The sequence below is a fragment of the Montipora foliosa genome, chromosome 13, assembly GCF_036669935.1.
Source record: "Montipora foliosa isolate CH-2021 chromosome 13, ASM3666993v2, whole genome shotgun sequence".
NCBI lineage: Eukaryota > Metazoa > Cnidaria > Anthozoa > Scleractinia > Acroporidae > Montipora > Montipora foliosa.
In genome coordinates, this window is record NC_090881.1 from 18,313,696 (window position 1) to 18,336,195 (window position 22,500).

Below are 22,500 nucleotides of genomic sequence, written 5' to 3' on the forward strand. Positions count from 1 at the left end.
GATGATTGTAAATGTAAGGCAAACAGAGGTGGCTGAATGTACTATGGGTGCAATTTATAACTAACATGAAAAGACCAAAACAAACATGTTTTAAGACCACAAAACTGTTATTGTTTTTAGTGCCTTGGTGACCAGCAAGCAGCTTTGGTTGGACAGCTGTGCTTCAACCAAGGAGATGCAAAGAATACGTAAGTACATTGCAGCAATTTAATTGAGAACCAGGAGTGTTTTCAGTATTTCTGATGCTATGATTCGTCATGCCCAAAGGTTTTTAATGTACAGGATGTTGGTTTATGTTACATGAATATTGTTATTACACATCAGGGCTTTGAAAAGTCTCACCAGATAAGCGTAGTGTAAATATGTAAAGGGGGAGCCTGTCAGGAATTTTTGAGTTGGCTTATGAAATTGAATGTGTTCTTTTATTCTTCAGTCATTGTGACAGGTGACAGGTGCATGTCTTTCATGCTCTTTTGTTGATAGTCTCCATTTAGGAAATGTCAGCAAATCTTGCATGCACCTGGATGTCTCAGCCATCTTATTTCCACTAAGATACATATATAATTGTAATTTCTTAACTAAAAGTAACAACGTAAGGGAACATTAATACGAGATTATTATGTCCACAAAGGCATGTAATTAGGTGCATGCCAATGGTGATTAGCATCATGAATTTTCTCTGTGCTTTTCTCTTCAAATTCAATGTCACTGGTGTCTAGGAATACACACAGTGTCTCCTAAACTAGGCTGTTTAATTAGAGACAAACAGTGGTATTTACCCTAAAAAATAAGGCAATGTTTTCATCTAAGTGCAGACACGTGACAGGAAAACATGCTCTAAGTGGCTGCAAACATGACAAGTTTTGTCTTCAATCATTCGAAGTTTGAAAGATGTTCATGCAAGTTTTTGTACAATGACGGCAAGACTGGACGTCGAAGACTTTTTCTTGGAAATTGACCCTAATCTGAGAAAGTATGCTTCAAATACTTTTGAACTATTGCGCGCAAAAGTTTCAACTGTTTGCTTAATAGCTGCCAAATTCAAACTTCAAAGAACATGTTTTCCCATCAGGTGTCCACGCGTAAATGAAAACGAAGGTATATTTGAAGCAAATACCTAGATTTAGCAACCCTGACACTTTGTTTGATTTCATCAAATTGTATGCATTTCTTGACATAAGTTAGGATAATGTGAAAAGAAATGTCCTAGTTCCACCCCTATGCCTTTCTGGGTGTCTATCTGTAAATTTAGAAATATTTGACTTTGCTTTTTTAAGATATGGCACTGGGTGTTTTCTATTGTACAACACAGGAACAGAGGTAAGATTTATTTTATGACTTGGTGTAGAAATAATGGTGTGGCTTGGGGTTTACACACTGCCAATGTTATGTTGAGATGTGGTTTACTTCTTTGGATTGGGTTTTTCTGAATCACCTGAACCACCCTTGGATCCACCCCAGAACAAACAGTGTAGTTTCTTTTGGATTTCATGTTTAGGCTTATAGAATGGTCATGAAAATAAAGTTTGGTTTGAATTTTTAGAAAAATGGCATGTAAATAATAATTGTTAAAAATCCTTTTACTTTTACTGATCACGGTACTTAGGACGCTTGCCAGCAGGAGCAGTCCTGTGAAAAGGAGGGTAATGATTTATCACCAGGGCCCGGTTGTTCGAAAGCCGATTAACTTAATCCAGGATTAACGCAAACTTTTGTTTCATGTTTTCAACTTTTTGGTGAAAGTTTCTTTCGCTTATTTCTGTTTTTCAGGAATGACTTCTTGTAATGTAAAGTTTTGCCGAATACCAGCGTTGAAAAGCATTTTGGAGAAGAGAAATAAACTCCTTGGTTAATTTTTAATCTGGGATTAGCGTTAATCGGCTTTTGAACAGCCGGGCCCAGAGGGTGTTAAGTGCAGGTTGCAGGTCATTGTTTTACCATAACTGAAACAACCCAAACCTTTACGAAAATTCTAACCTTAGGCTCAAGCATTATCTAAAGCATGGTGTTTATGCCTAATGTTGGCATTAGTAAAGGTTTGGGTTTTTGCAGCTATGGTGAAACAATGACCTGCAACGATTTCACCTGCAACCTGCAGTTTACACCCTCCAGTTTATCACCATAAAACTGAATTAGCATGAGGGAGACTATTGGCTAAAAGCAGAGCTCAAATGAGAAACATGATGGCTTCAGCTTGTGGCCAGTGTTCCAGGAACATTTTGGGTAACATGCAGTAACTCCCTTTTTATCATGGAAAAGAAGACATCTCAATTCATAACTCTTTGCAATAACAATAATTAATAATTTATTTTATCATTATTATCATTATTATTATTATTATTATTATTATTATTATTATTATTATTATTATTATTATTATTATTATTATTATCTCTTACTGGTCTTGAAAACCTTTACAATATTGTTTTTGGGCCTGAACAGTTTTGGTGGCTTTTGAGAAACAGCTAGGCCATTGAGGAGAATTTAATTCCAGGGTATAGATAGTAGAATGGCTGGTCAATGTCTGATGGCTGGTAGTAATTTCTATCACTGACTTCAATGTGCTGCTTGCTCTTCTATTTTAAAGGCAGTAGTTTCACAGAATGGTCTGTTGACAACAGTTGCTTACAAACTGGGACCAGATCAACCAACTGTGTATGCTTTAGAGGTGAGTCAATGCATTCACAAGACGTCTGTGCAAATGTCTCTCTTCTCACTGCCCTGCATACATGTAGTTGATTGAAGAATCTTCTGTGGCATTTGTCAGAATTAAACATGTGAATTCCTCATGACCCAGTCTTTACAAGTTTAAGATCTTTTGCCTAGGAGTAAAGTGGAAAATTTCACATGGCCTATTGCAAAAACTTTGGACAGAGGAATTTTATGGTAACAATAAACATTATGAAAAAACTAGAACAGTAAGTTAAAAAAAAAAACAGCATCTATCCAAATTTTATCAGGCTGAAATTACCGGTAACATTAGGTAGTTTTTTAAACATTTATCGCAAGCAAAAGATGATACAAATCTGACTGCTGTTTTATATGAATGAATAGAGAGCAAGTCTTTTGGGCTTGTTACCATGGAGCTGACTCTCTACTGATCTAAACTCCCAAAATATATAAAGCTCTGTGCATGGTTAAATTCTCCCTTGTCCAGTCTTGGGTTTCTGGGCATAAACAGCTTAGTTATGATGGGTGAAAGGACTAAGGCCCAGTTCAAACGTCAAACTTTTCATGTGCTGAATCTAATGCAAATGAGAAAAATCTTAGACTATTGTTTTCGCTCATTTACATTAGATTTGGCACATGAAAAGTTCGACGTTTGAACCGGACCTACTGTACGTTTTTTTGAACTGAAATCACCATGTACTTTGAAATAAATTAAAGAAAACCTTATGAGCAGCTTTAGTAATTTTTACAGGGTTCTGTTGCTATCACTGGCGCTGCTGTGAAATGGCTAAGAGATAATCTCAATGTCATCAGCAAGGCTTCTGAAATAGGTGAAGTATAAATTTAAATTATTTCTGCATTTTATTGATACAGAAATGTTTGTGTTACTACTGGTAGGTAATTTCCTTTACAAATGCTTTCGCTTATAAGTTGAACTCAATCTTATAAGTTAAAAAGACAAAAAGAAGCATCTATAGATATATTCTATAGCACATTGAATATTTTTTATATGTAACACAGGAATTTATTTGTATCAACTCCTGAAAGTGAACCGACCACCATTACGATAGTGAGATACAGTGTGAAAGCTGACAAAGGGACCAAAATAATGGTCAGCTAAGCTTGTAGTAACAGTTGTAGTAGCAGTTGTAACAGGGCCTTGCCTTTTCAGGTGATTCTCCTGTTACATTTTCGTTTTTCCTATTCTCCTACTTTAATTCTTAAGGTGGACCTATAATGATCTTAAACCTGTTCATCCCCCATTGACATGTAGCCACTGGGAAAATCCCAGTCTAAATAGGCAATCTTTTTAGCTACATTTATGTTTTAGTGTTTTCTGCAGTTTTTGGTATTGTTGTTATTTCCTGCCATCAAGCACTTAACTTTGTTTTTTCTTTCGTTGCACTGTTTGTGCACGAATTCCATTGTTTGCATTTAGTATTGTTGTAACGTTTAACGGTAATTTAAAACTCTAACGGCAATGTATTAACATAAGTTCAAATTGTAACATCGACACGAATTCAAATTTGCACTGTAACGAACACTTGCAACTGAAGATGATCAATGATCGATCGAAACATGTCTTGCAAACTCAAAGTTGTTGTCCATTTTTTATGAATACTAGTTTGTCTGCTTTTATCCAGACCACAAAGAATAATCTGTAAGTTTCACTGTCAGGATTGAAAGGGGTGATCTGATGTTCATGTTTCTAATTTGCACAGAAAGCTTGGCTCGCAGTGTATCAAGTTCTGCTGGTGTCTATTTTGTCCCAGCTTTTTCTGGTCTCTATGCACCATATTGGCAAACAGATGCTAGAGGGTATGACCAGGGTTTTGAATTGTCTTCTAATTATTTAAAGCTGGAAACTCTTGAGTTCAAAACAATATCCAGTAGTCATTTGGTAGTGGTTAGTTGTGGGGTTTTTCGTTAGAGTCGGTGCAATCGTGGTCAAATTGTATGCAAACAGTGCTTTACTCTGGGAGTGAAAGAAAGTGCTACTATGATCAAAAAATCATTTCCTTTTTCCCTCAGATTTTGAAAGCGTGTTTGCTTAACACCTAACTGGGAAAATTTTGAGCTTTGAGTTTTATCCATAGGCTGTTTATTTTGAGTGTAAGTTTTGGATTTCACAGTCTGCCATTACTCTCGTTGAAAACTGACCGATTGGACCACAGAGGGTTGGATCTAGGGAAAATGATGTCTTTTGATCACTAGCTTAAAATTTCAGCGTGTAAATGCAATTTATTACATGTATATATGCAAAACACGGTTTTTAAGTCTGAAATCCCAAAACTACATGTACTGTGCTGCATATTAATTCAGCCGTGTTCACACGCATTGCATTCTTAAACTAGTGAGCCTTTGACGTCATTTTCTCCACGACCCAGCTCTCTCAAGATTTTAAAGTTAGTAATGGAGGACCAATAAATAAGAAAATTCCAATTAAAATAAACAGGTACCTTATAAAATCAGAACTTAAAACTTGAGTCACTTAGTGTTTAGTTAACGTAGTTTTGAAATCCAAAGAAAAAAAGGAATACCGGTAATTGTTTTTTTCGGTCGTAGTAGCACTTTAAGTTTCTAGTCGTTCTAGCGCTGGAGCACTAATTGGGGACTGCTAACAAAATTTATGTGCTCCAACCAACACCTCCGCCCACATGGTAAATAGAATAATAACATCACAGGAAGGAAAAGAAAATGTATGCTAGCTGTCTTCATTTATTTTGCATACAGCTTTGGACAGTTAAAGCACTCTTAACCTCAAATTTCTTTGATACTGCAAAAGTCAAATGTTACAACCGTAAAACATTTTTATGTTAACAATAATTATTTGTTGGTTGTGATTTCACTTCTACTGTAAATGGCAGGACTAGTTGTAGGAAGTTGCCAAAAGTGGCAGTTGGTTGTCCGATGGCTGAGTTGTTGATAGGCTCTTTTCCTGAGATGACATCACAAGCTTATTTGCTTCCAATGCAAGTCGTTTGGTAATGTTATCTTAGGAATAGGCCAATGCATGACACTAGTTTTACAATGAAACAAACGACCTCTAGTTTTTAATCATAGTTTCATGCTACATGCAATTGTATAGTTGGTTTAGTATGCATGTTCCGACAAAGCTGATGATGGCGGTCTTTTACTTGACACCTATTTACACCTCATTAGAGTGCGTTTCAATTGCGTGTCATGAAACCAAAACCAGAGTAATTACTTTGGCCAATCAAAAAGGACAGAAACAATCCAGTAAACCAATCAAAACTCGAAGTAATTACACATAGCCGACAGAAAGCATGGGAAAATATGCATGCACAAGCTACGATTGGTTTTGGTTTCTCCTCTGAGTAGTTGAAAAAATGGCGCAAGAACTTTGAACCAATCACTGAGTGAAGTAATGCAAAACCACAGCAATTCGCTAATTACTTTCAACACCCAATTGAAAACTGCTCTGGTGAGAAATGACACTAATTAGTGACCCTATAAAAGGAGGTGTAACAGCTTTAGATCGACCTAAGGAAGACGCTTGAAAAGAGTTTCAAAACATCTGGTCTTGAATCGTAACTTTTTAGTTACTGAAGTAGCATGAAACTATGTTTGATTGTCCACCTTGCTGTGTTGCGAACTGTAATCGACCTGTACTTTTGTTGAATTCTACTAGCACATTAATAGGTGAAATGTAGAATTTAAAAAGGCAGAATATTTTTTGCACCTGGTGAGTAGAATACTACAATGTAGATTAATCTCGGCAAAGAAAATTTGAGGTTAGGGATACATACTTTTACTCCATCTTAGCACTATTGGCTTTGACGGAAATTTGATCAAACTCTGTTGTTTTCCTCAAGAGTCATCATAGGATTAACACAGTTTACCAACAAAGCACACTTGGCAAGGGCAACTCTTGAAGCTACTTGTTTCCAGACACGAGAGGTATGAAAAACTTCCACACCTGCAATTGTTCCATTTCAAATGGTTTTGTCATAGAATTTCACTTATGTTCAAAAATGCACAAAATTAGAGGCACGCCGATGTTGTTATCCAACATGAAAAGTCGAAGCATCTGCTACCCATTTCCAACAATAAGGTAACTCTAAGGGTTAGTGGTTTTATTTTGGTGTGAGTGAATGCACCTGTTTATCTAACTTGAGGACTGGAGTGTGGGGGACACTTTGTGACATTCATTGCCACTGGGATGATCAATCACCCTCCTGGATTGAACTGGCACTGACATCTTCTCAACAGTCAACAGCCAAGCATCCGTTTCACCATGCAGACTGAGAAGAACAAAAAGATTGCCTTTCTCGATAAGTTAGTCTAGCAAGAACCAGATGCTGCCTTACCACCAGCATCTACATGAAGACCACACACACTGTCCAGTACTTAGGGTATGATTCTCACCATCATCAATCAGTCAAACGTGGTATTGTGAAGTGTCTGTACAACCGAACAGAGCGTCTTGTAACCAAACCAGCAGTTACGTATCTCCAAGGAGAAGAAACATTTGTCTTCTGTCCTCATTTTCAACGGTTATCCCTCCTCTTTTGTGCAGAAGGTCACCATGACAAGACCAGCAACCCCCAACAGAGAGCTTGTGGCAGAGTTTAGGTTCAACTCCTTTCTACCCTACATCCAGGGAGCAGCAGAGCCTCTTTGCCGTTGCTCACAACAACTAGGTGTTCACACTGTCTTAAGTCTGACACAGCATTTACATGTAGGTCCCACTTGGTGAGACCAAAGGAGACTATTGATCTGGCTATAGAAGATGGCGTAGTGTAAAAGATTCACTGTGAATATGGTTAAGTCCTCTTCAAGGAAACAGGGAAATCAATGCAAGAGAGAATCAAGGAACACAGCAAAGATATACAATTTGCCTGTACCCAGACCTCTGAGCACACCCACAAGACCAGCCACTGTCCACATTGGAGTGAGGTAAAGTTTATTGGTGGGGTCCCTCACTGGTACACCTGCAGGGTCAAGGAAGCTGTTCAGATAAGACTCAACCCTAACAATATCAACAGGGATAATGGAATCAAAATTCCTGAAGCATGGATGAACACAATCAAGAAACACAACATCTCAGGAGAACAGCATTGCGTCAGGCTGCACTGAATACAAAAATTTGGTTTTACCAGCGGAGTTGATAATGTAAATTGGCCACCGTGCAGAGATTCTCAAAGCTTAATCTCTGTACGGTGGCCAATTTACATTATCAATTCTGTTGATAAAACCAAATATTTGTATACTACTTCCCCACCGACGCAGAACCACAGTTTCTTTAGAAACTGTCCCCTTCATGGACTGGATACAATTTAACAGTGGAACAATATAGCATCAAAATGCCAAATCACAGCCAACCATCGTGATACAAATGGAGGAGCATAACCAGTCAACCTTGTGGCCTGATGAAGACTAGCAGTAAGTAGTGGAAATGTCACGATCTACATCTTAAGTGACTACGTCTTGAGACAAACGATATTACTCTATATTATTGTTGTTGATTGTCTGTATATTCCCAGACGCAAGTGATGTTCAAGTTGGGAAGTAGACCAAGGGGACACTTTGTGACGCTTATCAAAAATCGTCATGCATCTAATTATGTACATTTCTGGACATACCTACAGAATTTGGAATTGAGTGCATTGTGGGTCAACTCTTTTTGCAGAAGTTCTCTTTTCAGAACATGAAGTATAAAATTGCATGTTTCCATGTAGAAGTAACAGTTCAATTCAGTGGGGACTAATTGTGTGCTAATATCTCCTCACCCAACCCAAACAAAGAGGGAATTTATTTCCATGTCAGCACTCTTGGCTGCCTCTTGCCTCGACCTAAAAGCAAAGTGTGCCTACTTTTGTTTTCAAACTTACCTGTTCCCGAAATTAATGATTTTTATGTGAAAATTAAAGCTCTTAGATGCTATGAACATGGACTGTGGTATCCCTTTGGCATCCCTTCAAGTTGATGGTGGAATGACAGTGAATAATTTGTTGATGCAGCTCCAAGCCGACATTTTGGGTATATCTGTTGGTGTGTATGACATTTTTTCATATTAAACTCTGTAAAGTGCCAAAAAAAATGGACAGGTTTAACTGGTTGCTACAGGCTTTGGATAATGACCACCACAGTCAAATTGTGATAATTCACTTTGAAGACAGTACAAACAGTATTGGGGCTTTTCATACATGTATACATTTTGTTTACATGTACACTGTACAACTCTTATGGGGTAAAACAAGAACTCTGATGATAGATAGCATTGGTGGCTTAGTATAAGAGCAGTTTTAATTGCAATGACATGGTGATGGGTTTGAGTCCTACATGTATTCATACCAGATTAAGCCAGTCACTGTAAAGGGTGCAGCATTTTCTTCCATTATTGCCAACCTCAGAGATATTCAATGACTTGAACATTGAAAGAGGCCATGTCATGAAATTCAGCCAATTTCAGTGACTGGGAAATGGCACCTGGAATCCAGGCGAAAGGTAAAAGTAACTGTTTCTTTTAAAGGAAGGTGTGAATAAAACAGCAGTTTCAAAAAGTGGCAGGGATGGGCAAAATCAAAGAAGATTAAGGCAGCATTCATATGAATGCGGTTTCACAACTTCAAAACTGTGTCAAAATCGATACAGGTTGGAAGTGTTTACACAGAACTGTTTTTGCCAGAAAATCAAAGTCGTGATGGTATAATAGCTCAGTTGGTAGAGCATTGTACTGGCATCACAGAGGCCATGGATTTGAATCCCATCAGAGCCATTTGAATATGAATTGTTCTGGTGTCTATATAGGAGACAATTGCCTAAATTGTGCAGCTAAGTACAAGGATTACCTCCATCGCTGTCTATTAATTTTCTTTCTTTTTTTTTTTAATTGGTAAAGCTGCAGAAAATCAACTGTGCTGCTATGACACGGCCCCCTTTACTTCCTTGTTATCAGCATTTTGATAATTTTCCTTCTTGCCCTGTGTAGTGCGTCCAACAATGCCTGAAACTACTGCTCTTGGAGCAGCAATAGCTGCTGGAATGGCCAAAGGTGTTGACGTGTGGACAGTGAACCCTGAGGATAAATCTCAAGTAAACACTGATGTGTTTGAGCCTGCTGTTGATCCACATGGTAAGATGGGCCTGAAAATTTGAAAATGTTATATTAATAATCAGAGGTGTGTCTATAAGGACCGATAACAAAGGATATCACTGGCTACCATCATACTTTTGATGTGGACTTTTAATGGGCTCGAAATTTAAAAAAAGAAAACATGCTTTGAAAAAGCTAGCAGCAACACAGTAAAACAAGCAGACTAGTTTCTTAAACAATTATTTCTTACACATTTCAAAGCTGACAACAACCGTACACGTACCTCTACTACTCTCACGCAATAACTGTTCACGCCAGCTGCCTGTAGACTGCTAATGACAGCCTTACAGCTACCATATGCCCATTCAAAGAGAAAATATGGGAGTCAGTACTGTTTTCTCTGTTGCGTTATTTTAAAGTCCAATCAGACCCAAGCAATGGGTTGCATGTCTGCCTATGCATTGGTGGATGTGTGTTGTCCAAATACTTACAATACAGTTCGGGCAATCAAGAAAGAATACAGGAAGCAACTAGGTTGTCTGCTGCCATTAATCCACAGACTTCAAGCAGCAAAGAAGCTGTGACTCTTGACTGTAGATGACAGAAACAGCTACTTTAGGAGCCACCAAATCTCTGAAAAGTCATGACCAACAATTACCGTACTTAACCTTCCTCCATAAACAATGGCTCTACTGTACATGCCCCACATGTGGTGGTGTTAGTTTGGCTTATTTCTCTACTGTTCTTTGCGTGATTGTAATGAAATGCCAGGTTTTGTGAAAGACATAAACATCTGCAAATAAATTTTCAATGTTCTGGAAAACCATGCACATTATTTTAACCTTGGAGAATTGATTTGCAAGGCCAAGTGGCTTAAAGTAACTGCAACATGATCAGAAAAAGATTATGGCCTTTTTATTTGAGAAGTGCATTTTTATACTTGAAACTTTAGCCACCACCAAGGTTATAAGATTTTACAATGTAAGTTTGTTAGCATTGATTTTTATGCATGAAGCTTACTTTCTAATTTTGTAAATATGCAGATCGTGACCTTCATTATGCGAGGTGGAAGAAGGCAGTTCAGAGAACAATGAAATGGGAAGTACCTAGTGATGAAAATCAAGGTGAGAATGAACTACATTAAAGGACCTGAATAAAATTATTGAAAGCCCATTGAAGACCTGGAGATTATCTAGTAAAATCTTATTTTGTTATGCCACTTGTCATGGAGCAGGCTATGATTACATAAGGTCAACACTGACAGTACTTTAACATAGTGATGGACATCAAATGAAACCATGTTGCCTCGCAGTTATGAGCGCAAATTCATTTGCGTCGAGAAGCCTGAAATTTTTCAGGACCTCAACGGGGTCTGAACCCGTGACCTCCCGATACCGGTGCAATGCTCTAACCAACTGAGCTATGAAGCCACTGACGTTGGGAGCCGATCACTTCTAGGTTCACAACTTCCCGCGATAAGTAATGTTGAGTGAAAGATATATATGAAATACATCATATATTATTGCACTTCGCGTATGAAATCAAATTATACCCGCAGTGCAATAATATATGATGTATTTCATATATATCTTTCACTCAATTATGGACATCATTACCTTTATTTTAAATATTTATTTATAGTTTCTATTATTCTGATTGTAGCATGTTATGTACAATAATCCAGGCATGTATGTTTTTGTTAACTAATAGACCCTGATGTTGCTTTTAACGATGAGCATAATTTTATATTATATTAGTGGCTTCTTGCTTCTTCCAATATTATTCTTCTCTGTTATGGAGATCCAGTTTGGTTGGACACAAAACAACCCCCTGAACATACTAGTACTTTGTTTTAGAAAAATGGGGGATTGTTTAGTCCTACCTAGGGTGTCATTGGTTTCTGTGTCATCTGAATCGTCTTTGATTAAGTGGAAATTCCACTTAGGTGTTTAGTTCCGGTTTGAGTCTTGTAAATTATTATGATGATAATGATTATGATTGTGGTAACAGTTAAAGTGATGGAAGATGTGATAGTATAAAGATGATGAAGACAATAAAAATACCTGGTATGAATGGCAAACAGAAAACTGAGACAAAGGCAACCCTATTAATAACTAACTTTAATGAACAAATCTTAAAATGGACTTCTTTCTTAATTACTTGATAACATCATTAGATATAACTTTGACAAATGACATACAGGGAAATATTGGAAAAGTATGTGTAAATAAAAATTAATCATACTTGAAGGGTGAATCCTAGGTCAGTAGACAAATGAAAGATTTAATTAAAACTGCTCCTTTATGTCTGTGCTGACCAAGCTTTTAAGACTATAAAATTGTTACTGGTAATTCATCATAATGGTTCACATGTAAATTAATAAATTGTTAGACAACGCTTTGATCCCATGTAAAATAAAGAGTTTAGGCACGATATACAGATAATCACTGATCAATCTAAAAAGATGCATATAAAAGAATAAAAAAATTTTGTTAGCAGAAATCCTAATATAATAAAATGTTATGATAATAAAATAAATATTCTTTCCATGAAGTGACAGCATTCATATGAAACTGGAAAGCATTCTGATAAATGAGAATGTGATCAACAATTGGAACTCAGAAAAATCTGATTCCTAGACCCATTACCTTGCAAGGTCTACTGTATCTCGATGTTGAGTAAAGTTAATTTCACATAATGCCTTCACTCATGTTGTGAAAACCCTACTCAATTTCACCAATAGCAGACCTTTCCTCATTCAGATGAATTTGCCTCATATTCCTGGGTATGTACTTTATGCTCGTCCACATGTAGGGCTTAAACCATTGTTGACTGTTGTTAAGTACTGTATGCTAGCATAGCATGAGCATTCTTTCTGATGACGATTTGACCACATTAAAACTCTCCAAAAATAATTATCTGAAATCAGTGAGGCAAAATTAATTGAGTTGCAGTTTGGACCTTATTATTTTCACTAGCTTTTCACACACTTTTTGATTGTTTTCATTTGGTTGCATAAAAACATTCTTTGCACAATTCATGTTGTTTTAGGTTGATCGTAAAAAAGGTGATTGCACCAGAGAAGTTTTGTTTGCAGGTCAGATTGCCTGTAGTCTTTTTTGTTTGTTTTATTTTAGAGGGTATTAATTTGACAAAATATATTGGTAACGATGGAACCTATAACAATTATTTTAGGTATCAAAAAGTAATTTCTGGAACAAGGGTCACAAGCAATTTTTTTAAGGCAACAAGCCCCCCCCCCTCACTTCCCACTTTCACCTGGGAGGTCCTCAGCCCTGGTCGTGTCACTGTAAATTCTATATGTATCAAATATGTTATCTGATTTGTGAAATAAATGTGTGACAAAGTCAATGTTTATTACCATTTGGAATACACAACTATACATGTAGTCAGGAAAATTAAAGGACTTATAATATACATAAAATAATTACTCGATTCTGATTGGCTGAGAGAAGTGCTGTTTTTGAAACACAACGCAAAAAAAGGAGTTTTTTCAGTGCAATTTTGCTCACAGACTTCTTGCTTTTGATAGGCTAATAAACGACAGGGTTTGGTAAGAACCAATCAAATCTTTTGTTTTGAAATCAAACACGAGCTCTGGATGGCAAAATTTTTGCGTGATACGCGTGCGTTGCTTCTACGCAACCATGTCGAATTTTCATGCCTACTGTTAATATACCCTTATGGGCTCGTGCAATTTTGCTCGTTTTTGAAAATAACTTACTCATGCTTATTTATTCCAAATTGCAGTCGAAATCATGTGATTACCCTAAACTAATAATAATTGTTAATATTTTCTTTATCCTTATTACAATTAATTCTAATGATGATGATAATGATGACGATAATAATAATAATAATAATAATAATAATAATAATAATAATAATAATAATGACAATAACAATAACAATAATAACAATAACAAATATGACAGGGACCTTATGAACTACGACACAGACAAATTAAGGTTTTTGAAAACTCACTGTGGTCGACTTTTACAATCTTGCCAAATTGCCCACTATTTGTAATTATTGGTAAGCACAGTGTTCAAAGTAAGAGAGGAAATCAAAATTTGTGGTTGTGGGCTTACGTTACAAAAGACCAGGTTTGCAGTAAATGAAGAAGAAATGTACCATGATTGAAAGTACATGTGGAGGCCATTGTCTTGTTCATGGTTTCATCCAAGCTCTCTCTGAGAAAGATAATGTTGTCTATGCGAATAATACTGCTCATAGTAATTGAAATTAGCTGGTTCAATCTGTGCATTGTGGAATTTACAGAGGTATACGTGCAATATAACCTTACGCTTAAGTGACCTTTCATGGAGACTAATATTGCTCTGGGTTTTAACAAACTAACACACCCTTGTTCAAAACGTAGGTACTTTATCCTGCTCTCCTTCCACAGCTTTCAAAAAGGTTATCATCTTAACCATAATTCATTCCAAAATGTGTTATTGTTTCAGATTTACCTGAGTCGTCTTGTGGAGTTCTTGGACCTGCTCTTTTTTTATTTGGCAGTGTAGCAATTATTTTGATGGCATCAAAGATGAGATAGCAGAGAACTTAAATTATATTGTATGATTTACCTGGGATGAAATAGTAATAAAGAAATGATTTACGAGGGCTTTTACGAGTCCAATTTTTAAAGAAAATTCATATTGTGTGACGTCTTGAAAGCCTAGGATTTTTAACTATTGTTTCAGTTCTACCTGAGTCGTGTTATGGAGTTCTTGGACCTGTTCTCTTTTTATTTGGCAGTTTAGCAATTATTTTAAGAGCATCAAAGATGAGATAGCAGAGAACGTAAATTATATTGTATGATTTACCTAGGATAAAATAGTAATAAAGAAATGATTTATGAAGGGCTTGATGAGTCCCGTTTTTAAAAAAATTCATATACTTTGACATCGTGAAAGCATAGGATTTTAAACTCTTTTCTGTTGAGGTTAAAAAAGACCTAAAATGGTACGAGTTATATTTTTAATTCTTTCTGCAGACAAACAAACAAACAAAATAATATGCAAACAATATGCATACAGTATCACAAATTTCACTTTGTGAAAGATAGAGGCTCTGATAAAGTCACAATAATACTTAAACCCAGAAGGAAAATTTTCCTTATCATATGAACAAGATATTATGCTAGAGAAAGAATGAAGAGGAAATCTATTATGGGTGTCTTTAGAAACAGCCAAACCGGAACTTGACACTTCAAAAAGGTGGAAAGCTTTATGTCAAATAAAAAAAGACGTGAATAGGCTTTCCAAAAATACACATTTTAAGCCACAACTACCAATAAATGGGTGCATGTGGGAAAGGGTACTTGTACATTGTAGCTATTTGCAAGCTACTGGGCATAATTAAACAGGACCTTACAATTTATTGGATTAGCAATTAAAAGGATAAAGGAAACTGGTGAAATAGTGGAAATTTGTCAACAGGCAACTGGACAAAAGAGGTCTATAGCTATGGCTTTTTCACTGGACCTGGGCACTTTACATACATGTGAAATCCATTGCACGCTTGGCAAAGATATTTCACATTATGTTTAGCATCATTTTTCATATTGTGAAACAATATGCAAACTTCACAAAATTTCAAATATTTTATTTCACTGTTTTTTACAATATAAAATCTTTCACTTGTCTTTTAGCATAATCTTCACATGTTTTTCACATGCGTAACGCTAGGTGTGAAATGATTGGAGGAGACTCCCCTGAGAAAACGTGAAAAGACATTGAGTAGTACTTGCGCTCAGTTCCTTACTGTCACACAAACCAACCACTAGTAAGTTTTAAAAGAGGCTGGATTGATTTGATATGCGTTGCCCGGCGTTGTCAATCAATGGTTTCCGATCGATTGATTGCAATCAATACAATCAATAATAATCAATAACAATCCATTGATTGTTATTGATTGGTGCAACCAATCGATAAAAATCGATACTCACACTCGGAGTCTTAATTGCTATTGATTACCATTGATTTCTATAGAAAATCATTGATTAATAATTCATTATGCAACTTTCTGGCACGTGTTAGCGTGGGCGTGCTTCATTGCAGGCATATTTACACGTCCAGGGTAATTGGGTAATTCGATTGCGCACTTTTATCCTTGCACTTCAACCGAGATTACCACGGATTCACATACTTGTTACGGAGTTTGCTTGTTCCAGAGATGGCGAAGCAAGTTGAATTGTCAGTGCACTGTGTAGTCAAGGGCTATCACAAATGCCTTTTTGAAGTGAATGTCGGAGAAATATTCTACGCATTCATGAAGAGAGGAGAACGTGGGAATGCGTTCAGAGTTAAGAATGATCGGGGGCAGCTCGGCCATCTTCAAATCGAGCTTGTTGGTCCTCTTTGGCCCTTACGCAAATAGATTACTGTGTAAGTTTAAAAAGGCACAATACAAAACAAGGGAAAACAATAATCGAAATGTGTCATGTCAATAACTGGAACAAAGAAGGGCCAAAGAACAAGAAAGACAAGAAGCAAAAAAGGGTGCACCAGAGAATTTATCAAAAGAGCTCCGTAAGGAAATTTTGACAGAGCATGGAATCACATTCAAAAAAAGCTCAACTAAAATAGAACTCATCAACAAAGTTATGGACTTAAGAATACAACTGCAACGACAGGCAAACGAAACAACTGCAATGGAAAATGACGGTCCGACTGAAACAGCAGATGAAACAATTGCAGTAACACATCTTGATGAGCCAATTTGTGATTTCGCCTTTTCCCCAGTATTTAATCAGGTTTTTCATAAACCGTCTGAGACAAAGAAGAAATCTGCCTACAAGAAACAACACATTCGGCGAAGTCAAGGATGATCCCCTGTGTATTGTATTTCTTTGATGAGCGATACGAAAAAAAAATTATCATGTTACACATTGTTTTTCTTCTTGCGCTGTTTTCGCTTTTCTTAGATGCATCTTTGATTCATTGTATTATGGTGTTGTTGCATTCTCTAATATACCATGCAAGTGTTCTGAGCGTTGTAGAGTGCCTTCTTTATGCTACTCTGGAAGTGCATTACATTTTCCTTTTAACAATTATTCTGCTATCTTCCCTTTCGGTTGCACGGGTGAATGTTCAAGAGGTATGTTCTTGGCCTGCATGCGTATATTCAGGCAGCGTGACAGTGAACGCAGACAAAAACAATTTCCTCAACTAATTAACAAGCTGGAAGAGAGTGACACTGAAGAGACTTAAAGACAATTTTGTTCTTGTTTCGAGACAATCAGAGTCTAGTAATTTAAGTGAGCTTTTAATAATAATAAGGGGTAAAAATGCTACAAATTTAACATAAAACACAGCAAATAAAGATAACTGAATGGTTTGTTCATTCATATGGTGCGTTTTATTTAAGAAAATGACAAATTTCATAATCAATAAAAATCAATAATAATCAATAACAATCGATGAAAATCAATAGAAATCGATGAAAATCAATAGAAATCGATACTCACACAACTTTAAGTCTCCGATTTCTATCGATTTCCAATACCAATCGATTAATTGTTATTGATTATTATTGATTATTACTGATTTTATCGATTATCGGAAACCATTGATTGACAACGCCGGGGCGTTGCTGACTTGGTTGAGATAAAATATATTTTTGAGTAAAATAAAACTTTGTTAATAAGATTTATTAACAAATTGCACACGACCCCACAAGCTTTTAGCTTTGAATTTAATATCGTGTATAAATAAAGGTTGTATTGTAATGTATTAGTGGTGATTGATGTTTTTAGTAAATACGGTTTATTTTGAAACCATGAAAAGACAAAGTGGAGAAACAGTGGCAAATGCTCTTGAAAAAATATCCAAATCGGGAAGAGCAATGAAGATACTGTGGACAGATAAAGTAAAGAAGTAATAACCATCGATGAAATTCATGAAAACAAAAAGTACTGAAAACTAAGAAAGGAGTTCAATTGTTAAAAGATGTAATCGGGCCATTAAAAGATATGTAGGAAATATTTACAGCTAATAACAATCTATTAAGATTAACTTAGTGACCTTGTGAAACAAAAAATCAGAGCATTCAAGTATTCAAATAACTCCAGTTAAAGCAAGTAAGAATAGTTGTGAGAGCCACATTTATGAAAGTGTATCATAGTTACTGAAACAAGAAATGACCTAAAATGGTCTAAAATGACCTAAAATGAGCTACAACGGTGTCTAATGAGCTGCAACAATATCTAAAATGTCCTAAAATGAGCTGCAACAGTATCTAAAATGACCTATTTATGTTAGGGCATTTTAGGTCATTTCGGTCATGTTAGATACCGTTGTAGCTCATTTTAGGTCATTTTAGATCATTTCAAGTCATTCCTTGTTTTAGTAACTACGGAAAATGAATATGGTGATTTGATATATGAACATGATAAACCTGGTTTGTCTTTGGTGATAAAGTTAGAATTTCAATTTACAAACAAAAGGTCTTTCATAAAGATTATGAACCCCATTAGTGAAAAAATTTTGTAAACGCTGTTCGAAATACAACTCCAGCGACATCAATTACTTCATTTAACGGAGGAATCAAATAATTGTGCCTTGCTTGAGAAGAATTACAAAAAACTGTTTTACAAGAGTTTTGACCTGAGGTGATTTACAGGGATAAAAAGATGGCATTGGTAAGATCAAAACGTCACCCAGATGAATTTAATTATTAGGTAAGATTCAGTGAATTGGAAAAATAATTTAATAAAAAGGAGGAAGAGGAATTGATAAATAATTTCAATATTTTTTTTAAATGTTGCACAATTTTTAAAAATACTTTTTGGAAAATTGAAAAGTGATAAAATAGAGGAAATGTAGATAAAAAAGCAAACGAAGTGTTGAAAAAAATATCGAAAACTAAATGGGTTGATGAACGAGATTGAGAAAATACAGAGAATTGAACAATTGATATACAACGTTCGTTTTTTATAAAATAGAGCACAAGTAACCCTACAAAAACTGCAATTTTATTAAAGGTAATTCTAAAAAAAGTTAATTTAAATTTAAATTTTTTCCTTACTTTTCTTATTCCTTCTATTTTTGATGTCTTTTCTCACCAATCTAAGAATTAATTTTTTTTTGTTTTTCTATACAAAGATATCCTTATTTTAACACCTCTATTTCTTCATCTTTACTAAGATTCCTAGTTTGGAAGTGACTCACCAGAGTGTTATTTTTCGATTTTATGCAATTAAATCAGTTGTGTAATTGAATCAATGCAAATCATAACAAATATCAGTTTTTTCCATGTTTCATAATTAAAAAAGGGGTCTAATTGAATAAATGCAAATTTCAGAAAAAAAAAGGCTTAAATATGTGATAAATAAAATGAAAAGTCATCTCTTTCATTTTAAGCTTTGTTTTCGTGAAAAAATGGAACAAAGGAAAATGCCATTGATCATTATATTCAAATGCAAGTTTTAATTCTTCATTTTAACAAGTTTAATTTTCTACTTACATTTTGTACTAGTTGTGGGACGTGTCTTTAGGATCTATATCATTCATTTAACGTGACATGAAATTACTTTGGAATACTGTTTTTGCATTTATGAAATCTAAAATTCTTTTGTCACTTTCTCAATAAGGTTCAAGTATCTTAAAACACCATTTGAAACAAAGATTATTAGTTTTCTTTTGAAAGACTTGATGCCTGAATTACTTAAACTCGGTAGGAAGCCGTTAAAGACAAAATTCACCAGGAGACAGAGACAGTACTGCACTGAATCCTATTAATAAATTACTGTTTTACTGGAAGCCATTTCTCTCAAGATTAGGCAGAGGAAATAAACAACTATACCAATGCCCGCAACTATTCTTATTCCCACAAGGTAATCTGTTAACTATTCTAACCAACGACGGGTGTGTCAGCTATCTAATCTTTGTAAGGGAAAGTGTGATCTAGTCAAATTTCTTTTAGTTCCTACGGTACGGTCAATTTTTATCTACTTCATCTGTAAGTTGCTCTAGTTTGTAAAGTAGCCTGGTCTTCGGACACCGACATATTCAAGTCCATTGTTTCTTTTCGCGGAAAGAAACGTCCACCGTAGTCTACAGAAAGATGGAATACGTCAGTGTCTGATGGATGGCAGGGATAGTGTAATCGGAAATCTGGTTAAATGTTAGAGCACTCCCTAGCGATTCTCTTAAGTGGCAAACGGAAGGTGAGTGTGTGTTAAGGACCGACTGAGTCGTTTCAAGTACGTCTTCAGTTTTATTTCTTATCCACAGAAAAATTCTTCGAAGAAATACCAATTGCAATTATGTCATAAACCGGCAATAACACACGCCTCCGAATTTCCACTTGAACAGAGGAATCGGTTTAACGATATTCCCAGATTTCACCACAGCGTTTGGTCTTTCAGTGGGTGGAATGTATTTCCCTATTATAAAATTGCTAAAATTGCTATTTCCCTATTCTCACCCAGGATTCGTCATAAATTTATTTGTGAGAGTTTGAAGGAACTCGATTGTACAGTTGCAATGAAGCCGCAAAAATAGCGCAGGTTTTAATGCCCTTCCGGTTCCGTTGCAAACTGCTTAGCTGAGTTGCTCCGTTGGCCAAGAGGACCACTGGAACTTGAAATCACGATAAACACGATGCTGAATTGGCATTTTATTTCCCAAGTTTACTTGAGACACGTTTGGAGCTACAATCACGGACAAAACCTGTTGAGACAGAGGCATTTTTAGTACTCCAACAACTTATCCAAATGTTCTGCTTAAAAGCCGCCCTTTCCCCCCCTCCAAACTCAATGTTCATTAGATGACAATACTCAGCAACATTGACTGAGGGGGGAGGGGCAGGGGAGGATCCAGGATTTTTCTTAGAACGGGGTGCATCCTAAGAAATGACTAAACTGACGGGTGTTCTTTTGCAGAATACTACTTAAGAAAGCCGCAGGTCATCTCGGGAAGGGGGGGGGGGGGGGCACCCCCTGCACCCCTCCCCTAGATTCGCCCCTGCGGAGAGTGTTATTTCTTTCCTGAGTAGGGGTGTGTGAAAATGAAGGTGATGTGTGACTGCCTTACAGTTTTGTCAAAGATTGTAGCGCTTCGAAGGGCCAATCACTGGTTTAACGCAAAAACGAATAAATCGATAAAAACTACACAGAAGCAAGCAGATGCTTTTGGAGACAAGAGACTTGAACCTGGTCATCAGTCATTTCTCCAACAGGTACTTGAAACGACTTTTTTTATTCAGGAGATTCACTACACTCCTTTTTATAGAACGTCTAATTTTGGGGCTGAACCTGAACATTCAGAAGGTTCTTGAAAGTTTCTTAAAAGTTTCTTTAAGTTGTGTGGTATACGAAGTTCGACTACTAACTGAACTGTTCTTCACTGTATCAAGCAATAAGAAAACTACATTGTTAATGTTAAAAATAACTTCCCTAAGTATTTTAATTCGGTGTCCTGTTAGACATTGAACACTATCTTTTATTTTTATTTATACCACTCACAAAAACAAAGAAACAAATCTGACAAATGAGCAAAGTGAAGACTGACTCTCAGCCTCGGTATGTTCCTAAAATTTTGGTTAGTCGCAGCCAAAATGTTCTTACAAAAAGGTTCTTCCAAAAAAAAAAAGTGTAGAGTACCTCCATTCAAACAAATGTAAAGCAACGACGCCTCGGTCAATAATCGCAGGGGTGTATTTCCTTGGTCAAATGGCAAAATAAGTTTTATCTCGAGTTGACGCGTCTCAGTCGTCTACAAGCAAAAATTTGCATAAAATTTAAAGTTCATTTAAAACGTAAGATCTGAACGGTATGATCTCATTCTTACTCAACGATATTTCTGAGGCCAGGGAACACCCTTGTCTAATAACTGTTGCACTACAATAATGAAAATGCGTGAGACTATTCACTCTAGCTATCCTTAGTTATACAAAATTTGGGTTACTGCGATTTTCATAATTTTGCAGAATCTCATCTTCAAGCGCCAACGGCCAAACTGCGTTTTGGCTTCCATCAATCAAACTTCCGACGCTAAGCCGAGAGTTGACCCGAAACCACGGATGCCGTAATCAATTGATGCGTAACAACCTACCAATCAGCATCTTTGGTTCCCACGGTACATTCGTAAATTCGAACTCGACGATGATGGAAAGCGATGGAATTTTTTTTTTTTACTGAAAAACCTTAGAAAGATATCATAATGGTATTCGAGCTGTGAACTAGACAAAAACTCCTATTCACTTTCCGAAGGCGGAGTCTATCTTCCCGGCTATGTACGGGAATTTTGATTGATAGAAGCCAAAACGCAGATTGGCGCTTTCCGCAGAATTACGAAAGTCGCAGTAAGAGAACGAGTGCTACAAGGTTTTCTAAAAAAACCCAGACAGACATCTCGCCCTTGATTTAATAATTTATTTCTAGATTTTTTTCCAGGTCTAATGGGGTGAGAGGGAATTCTTCGTCATTTCGCCAAGATGGCGAGTAAGGTCATTGAATAGGGTTTAGTTTTGTCTCCTCTATCCCAAACAGAGTCCATTACATCACTCGAGTCAGTCACTTTTTGGCCGAATTTTTTTTTTTTTGAGGAAATAACCTCGAATTCAGTCTTGATGTCTGAAAATAGTTCACATATTATTTCTCTCACATTCAATATCTTTCAAAATAATTTGGATATGGTGGATATTTCTTTACTTCGATGCCAAACTTGTTGAAAGTACTTCTATGAAGGCGTCTCAAAGGACCTCACATATCTTTATAGACTATTCTGATATTTTTTTGA

General features: G+C 36.2%; 2 protein-coding genes across 4 annotated transcripts in view; one reads left to right on the forward strand and one right to left on the reverse strand.

Annotated features, from left to right (window-relative positions):
• LOC137982735 (glycerol kinase 3-like) overlaps nucleotides 1–14,619 on the forward strand; it is a 30,526-nt gene extending 15,907 nt beyond the window's left edge. For 2 of the 3 annotated variants that reach the window (XM_068829875.1, XM_068829873.1), the window contains 11 exons: nucleotides 121–188; nucleotides 1,278–1,320; nucleotides 2,588–2,668; nucleotides 3,422–3,500; nucleotides 4,392–4,488; nucleotides 6,507–6,591; nucleotides 8,565–8,685; nucleotides 9,626–9,769; nucleotides 10,774–10,854; nucleotides 12,782–12,827; nucleotides 14,218–14,619. In XM_068829875.1, coding sequence (XP_068685976.1) covers nucleotides 121–188; nucleotides 1,278–1,320; nucleotides 2,588–2,668; nucleotides 3,422–3,500; nucleotides 4,392–4,488; nucleotides 6,507–6,591; nucleotides 8,565–8,685; nucleotides 9,626–9,769; nucleotides 10,774–10,854; nucleotides 12,782–12,786 — 804 coding nt within the window. In that variant the 3' untranslated portion in view covers nucleotides 12,787–12,827; nucleotides 14,218–14,619. The remainder of the gene's footprint in view (nucleotides 1–120; nucleotides 189–1,277; nucleotides 1,321–2,587; nucleotides 2,669–3,421; nucleotides 3,501–4,391; nucleotides 4,489–6,506; nucleotides 6,592–8,564; nucleotides 8,686–9,625; nucleotides 9,770–10,773; nucleotides 10,855–12,781; nucleotides 12,828–14,217) is intronic. The other variant, XM_068829874.1, reaches the window with a different exon arrangement.
• A 5,746-nt stretch (nucleotides 14,620–20,365) lies between these two features.
• LOC137982641 (activating signal cointegrator 1 complex subunit 2-like) overlaps nucleotides 20,366–22,500 on the reverse strand; it is a 17,471-nt gene continuing 15,336 nt past the window's right edge. Inside the window, exon 11 of the mRNA XM_068829768.1 lies at nucleotides 20,366–22,500. This exon is cut by the window's right edge and continues 899 nt beyond it. The gene's annotated coding sequence lies outside the window, so the exon portion shown is untranslated.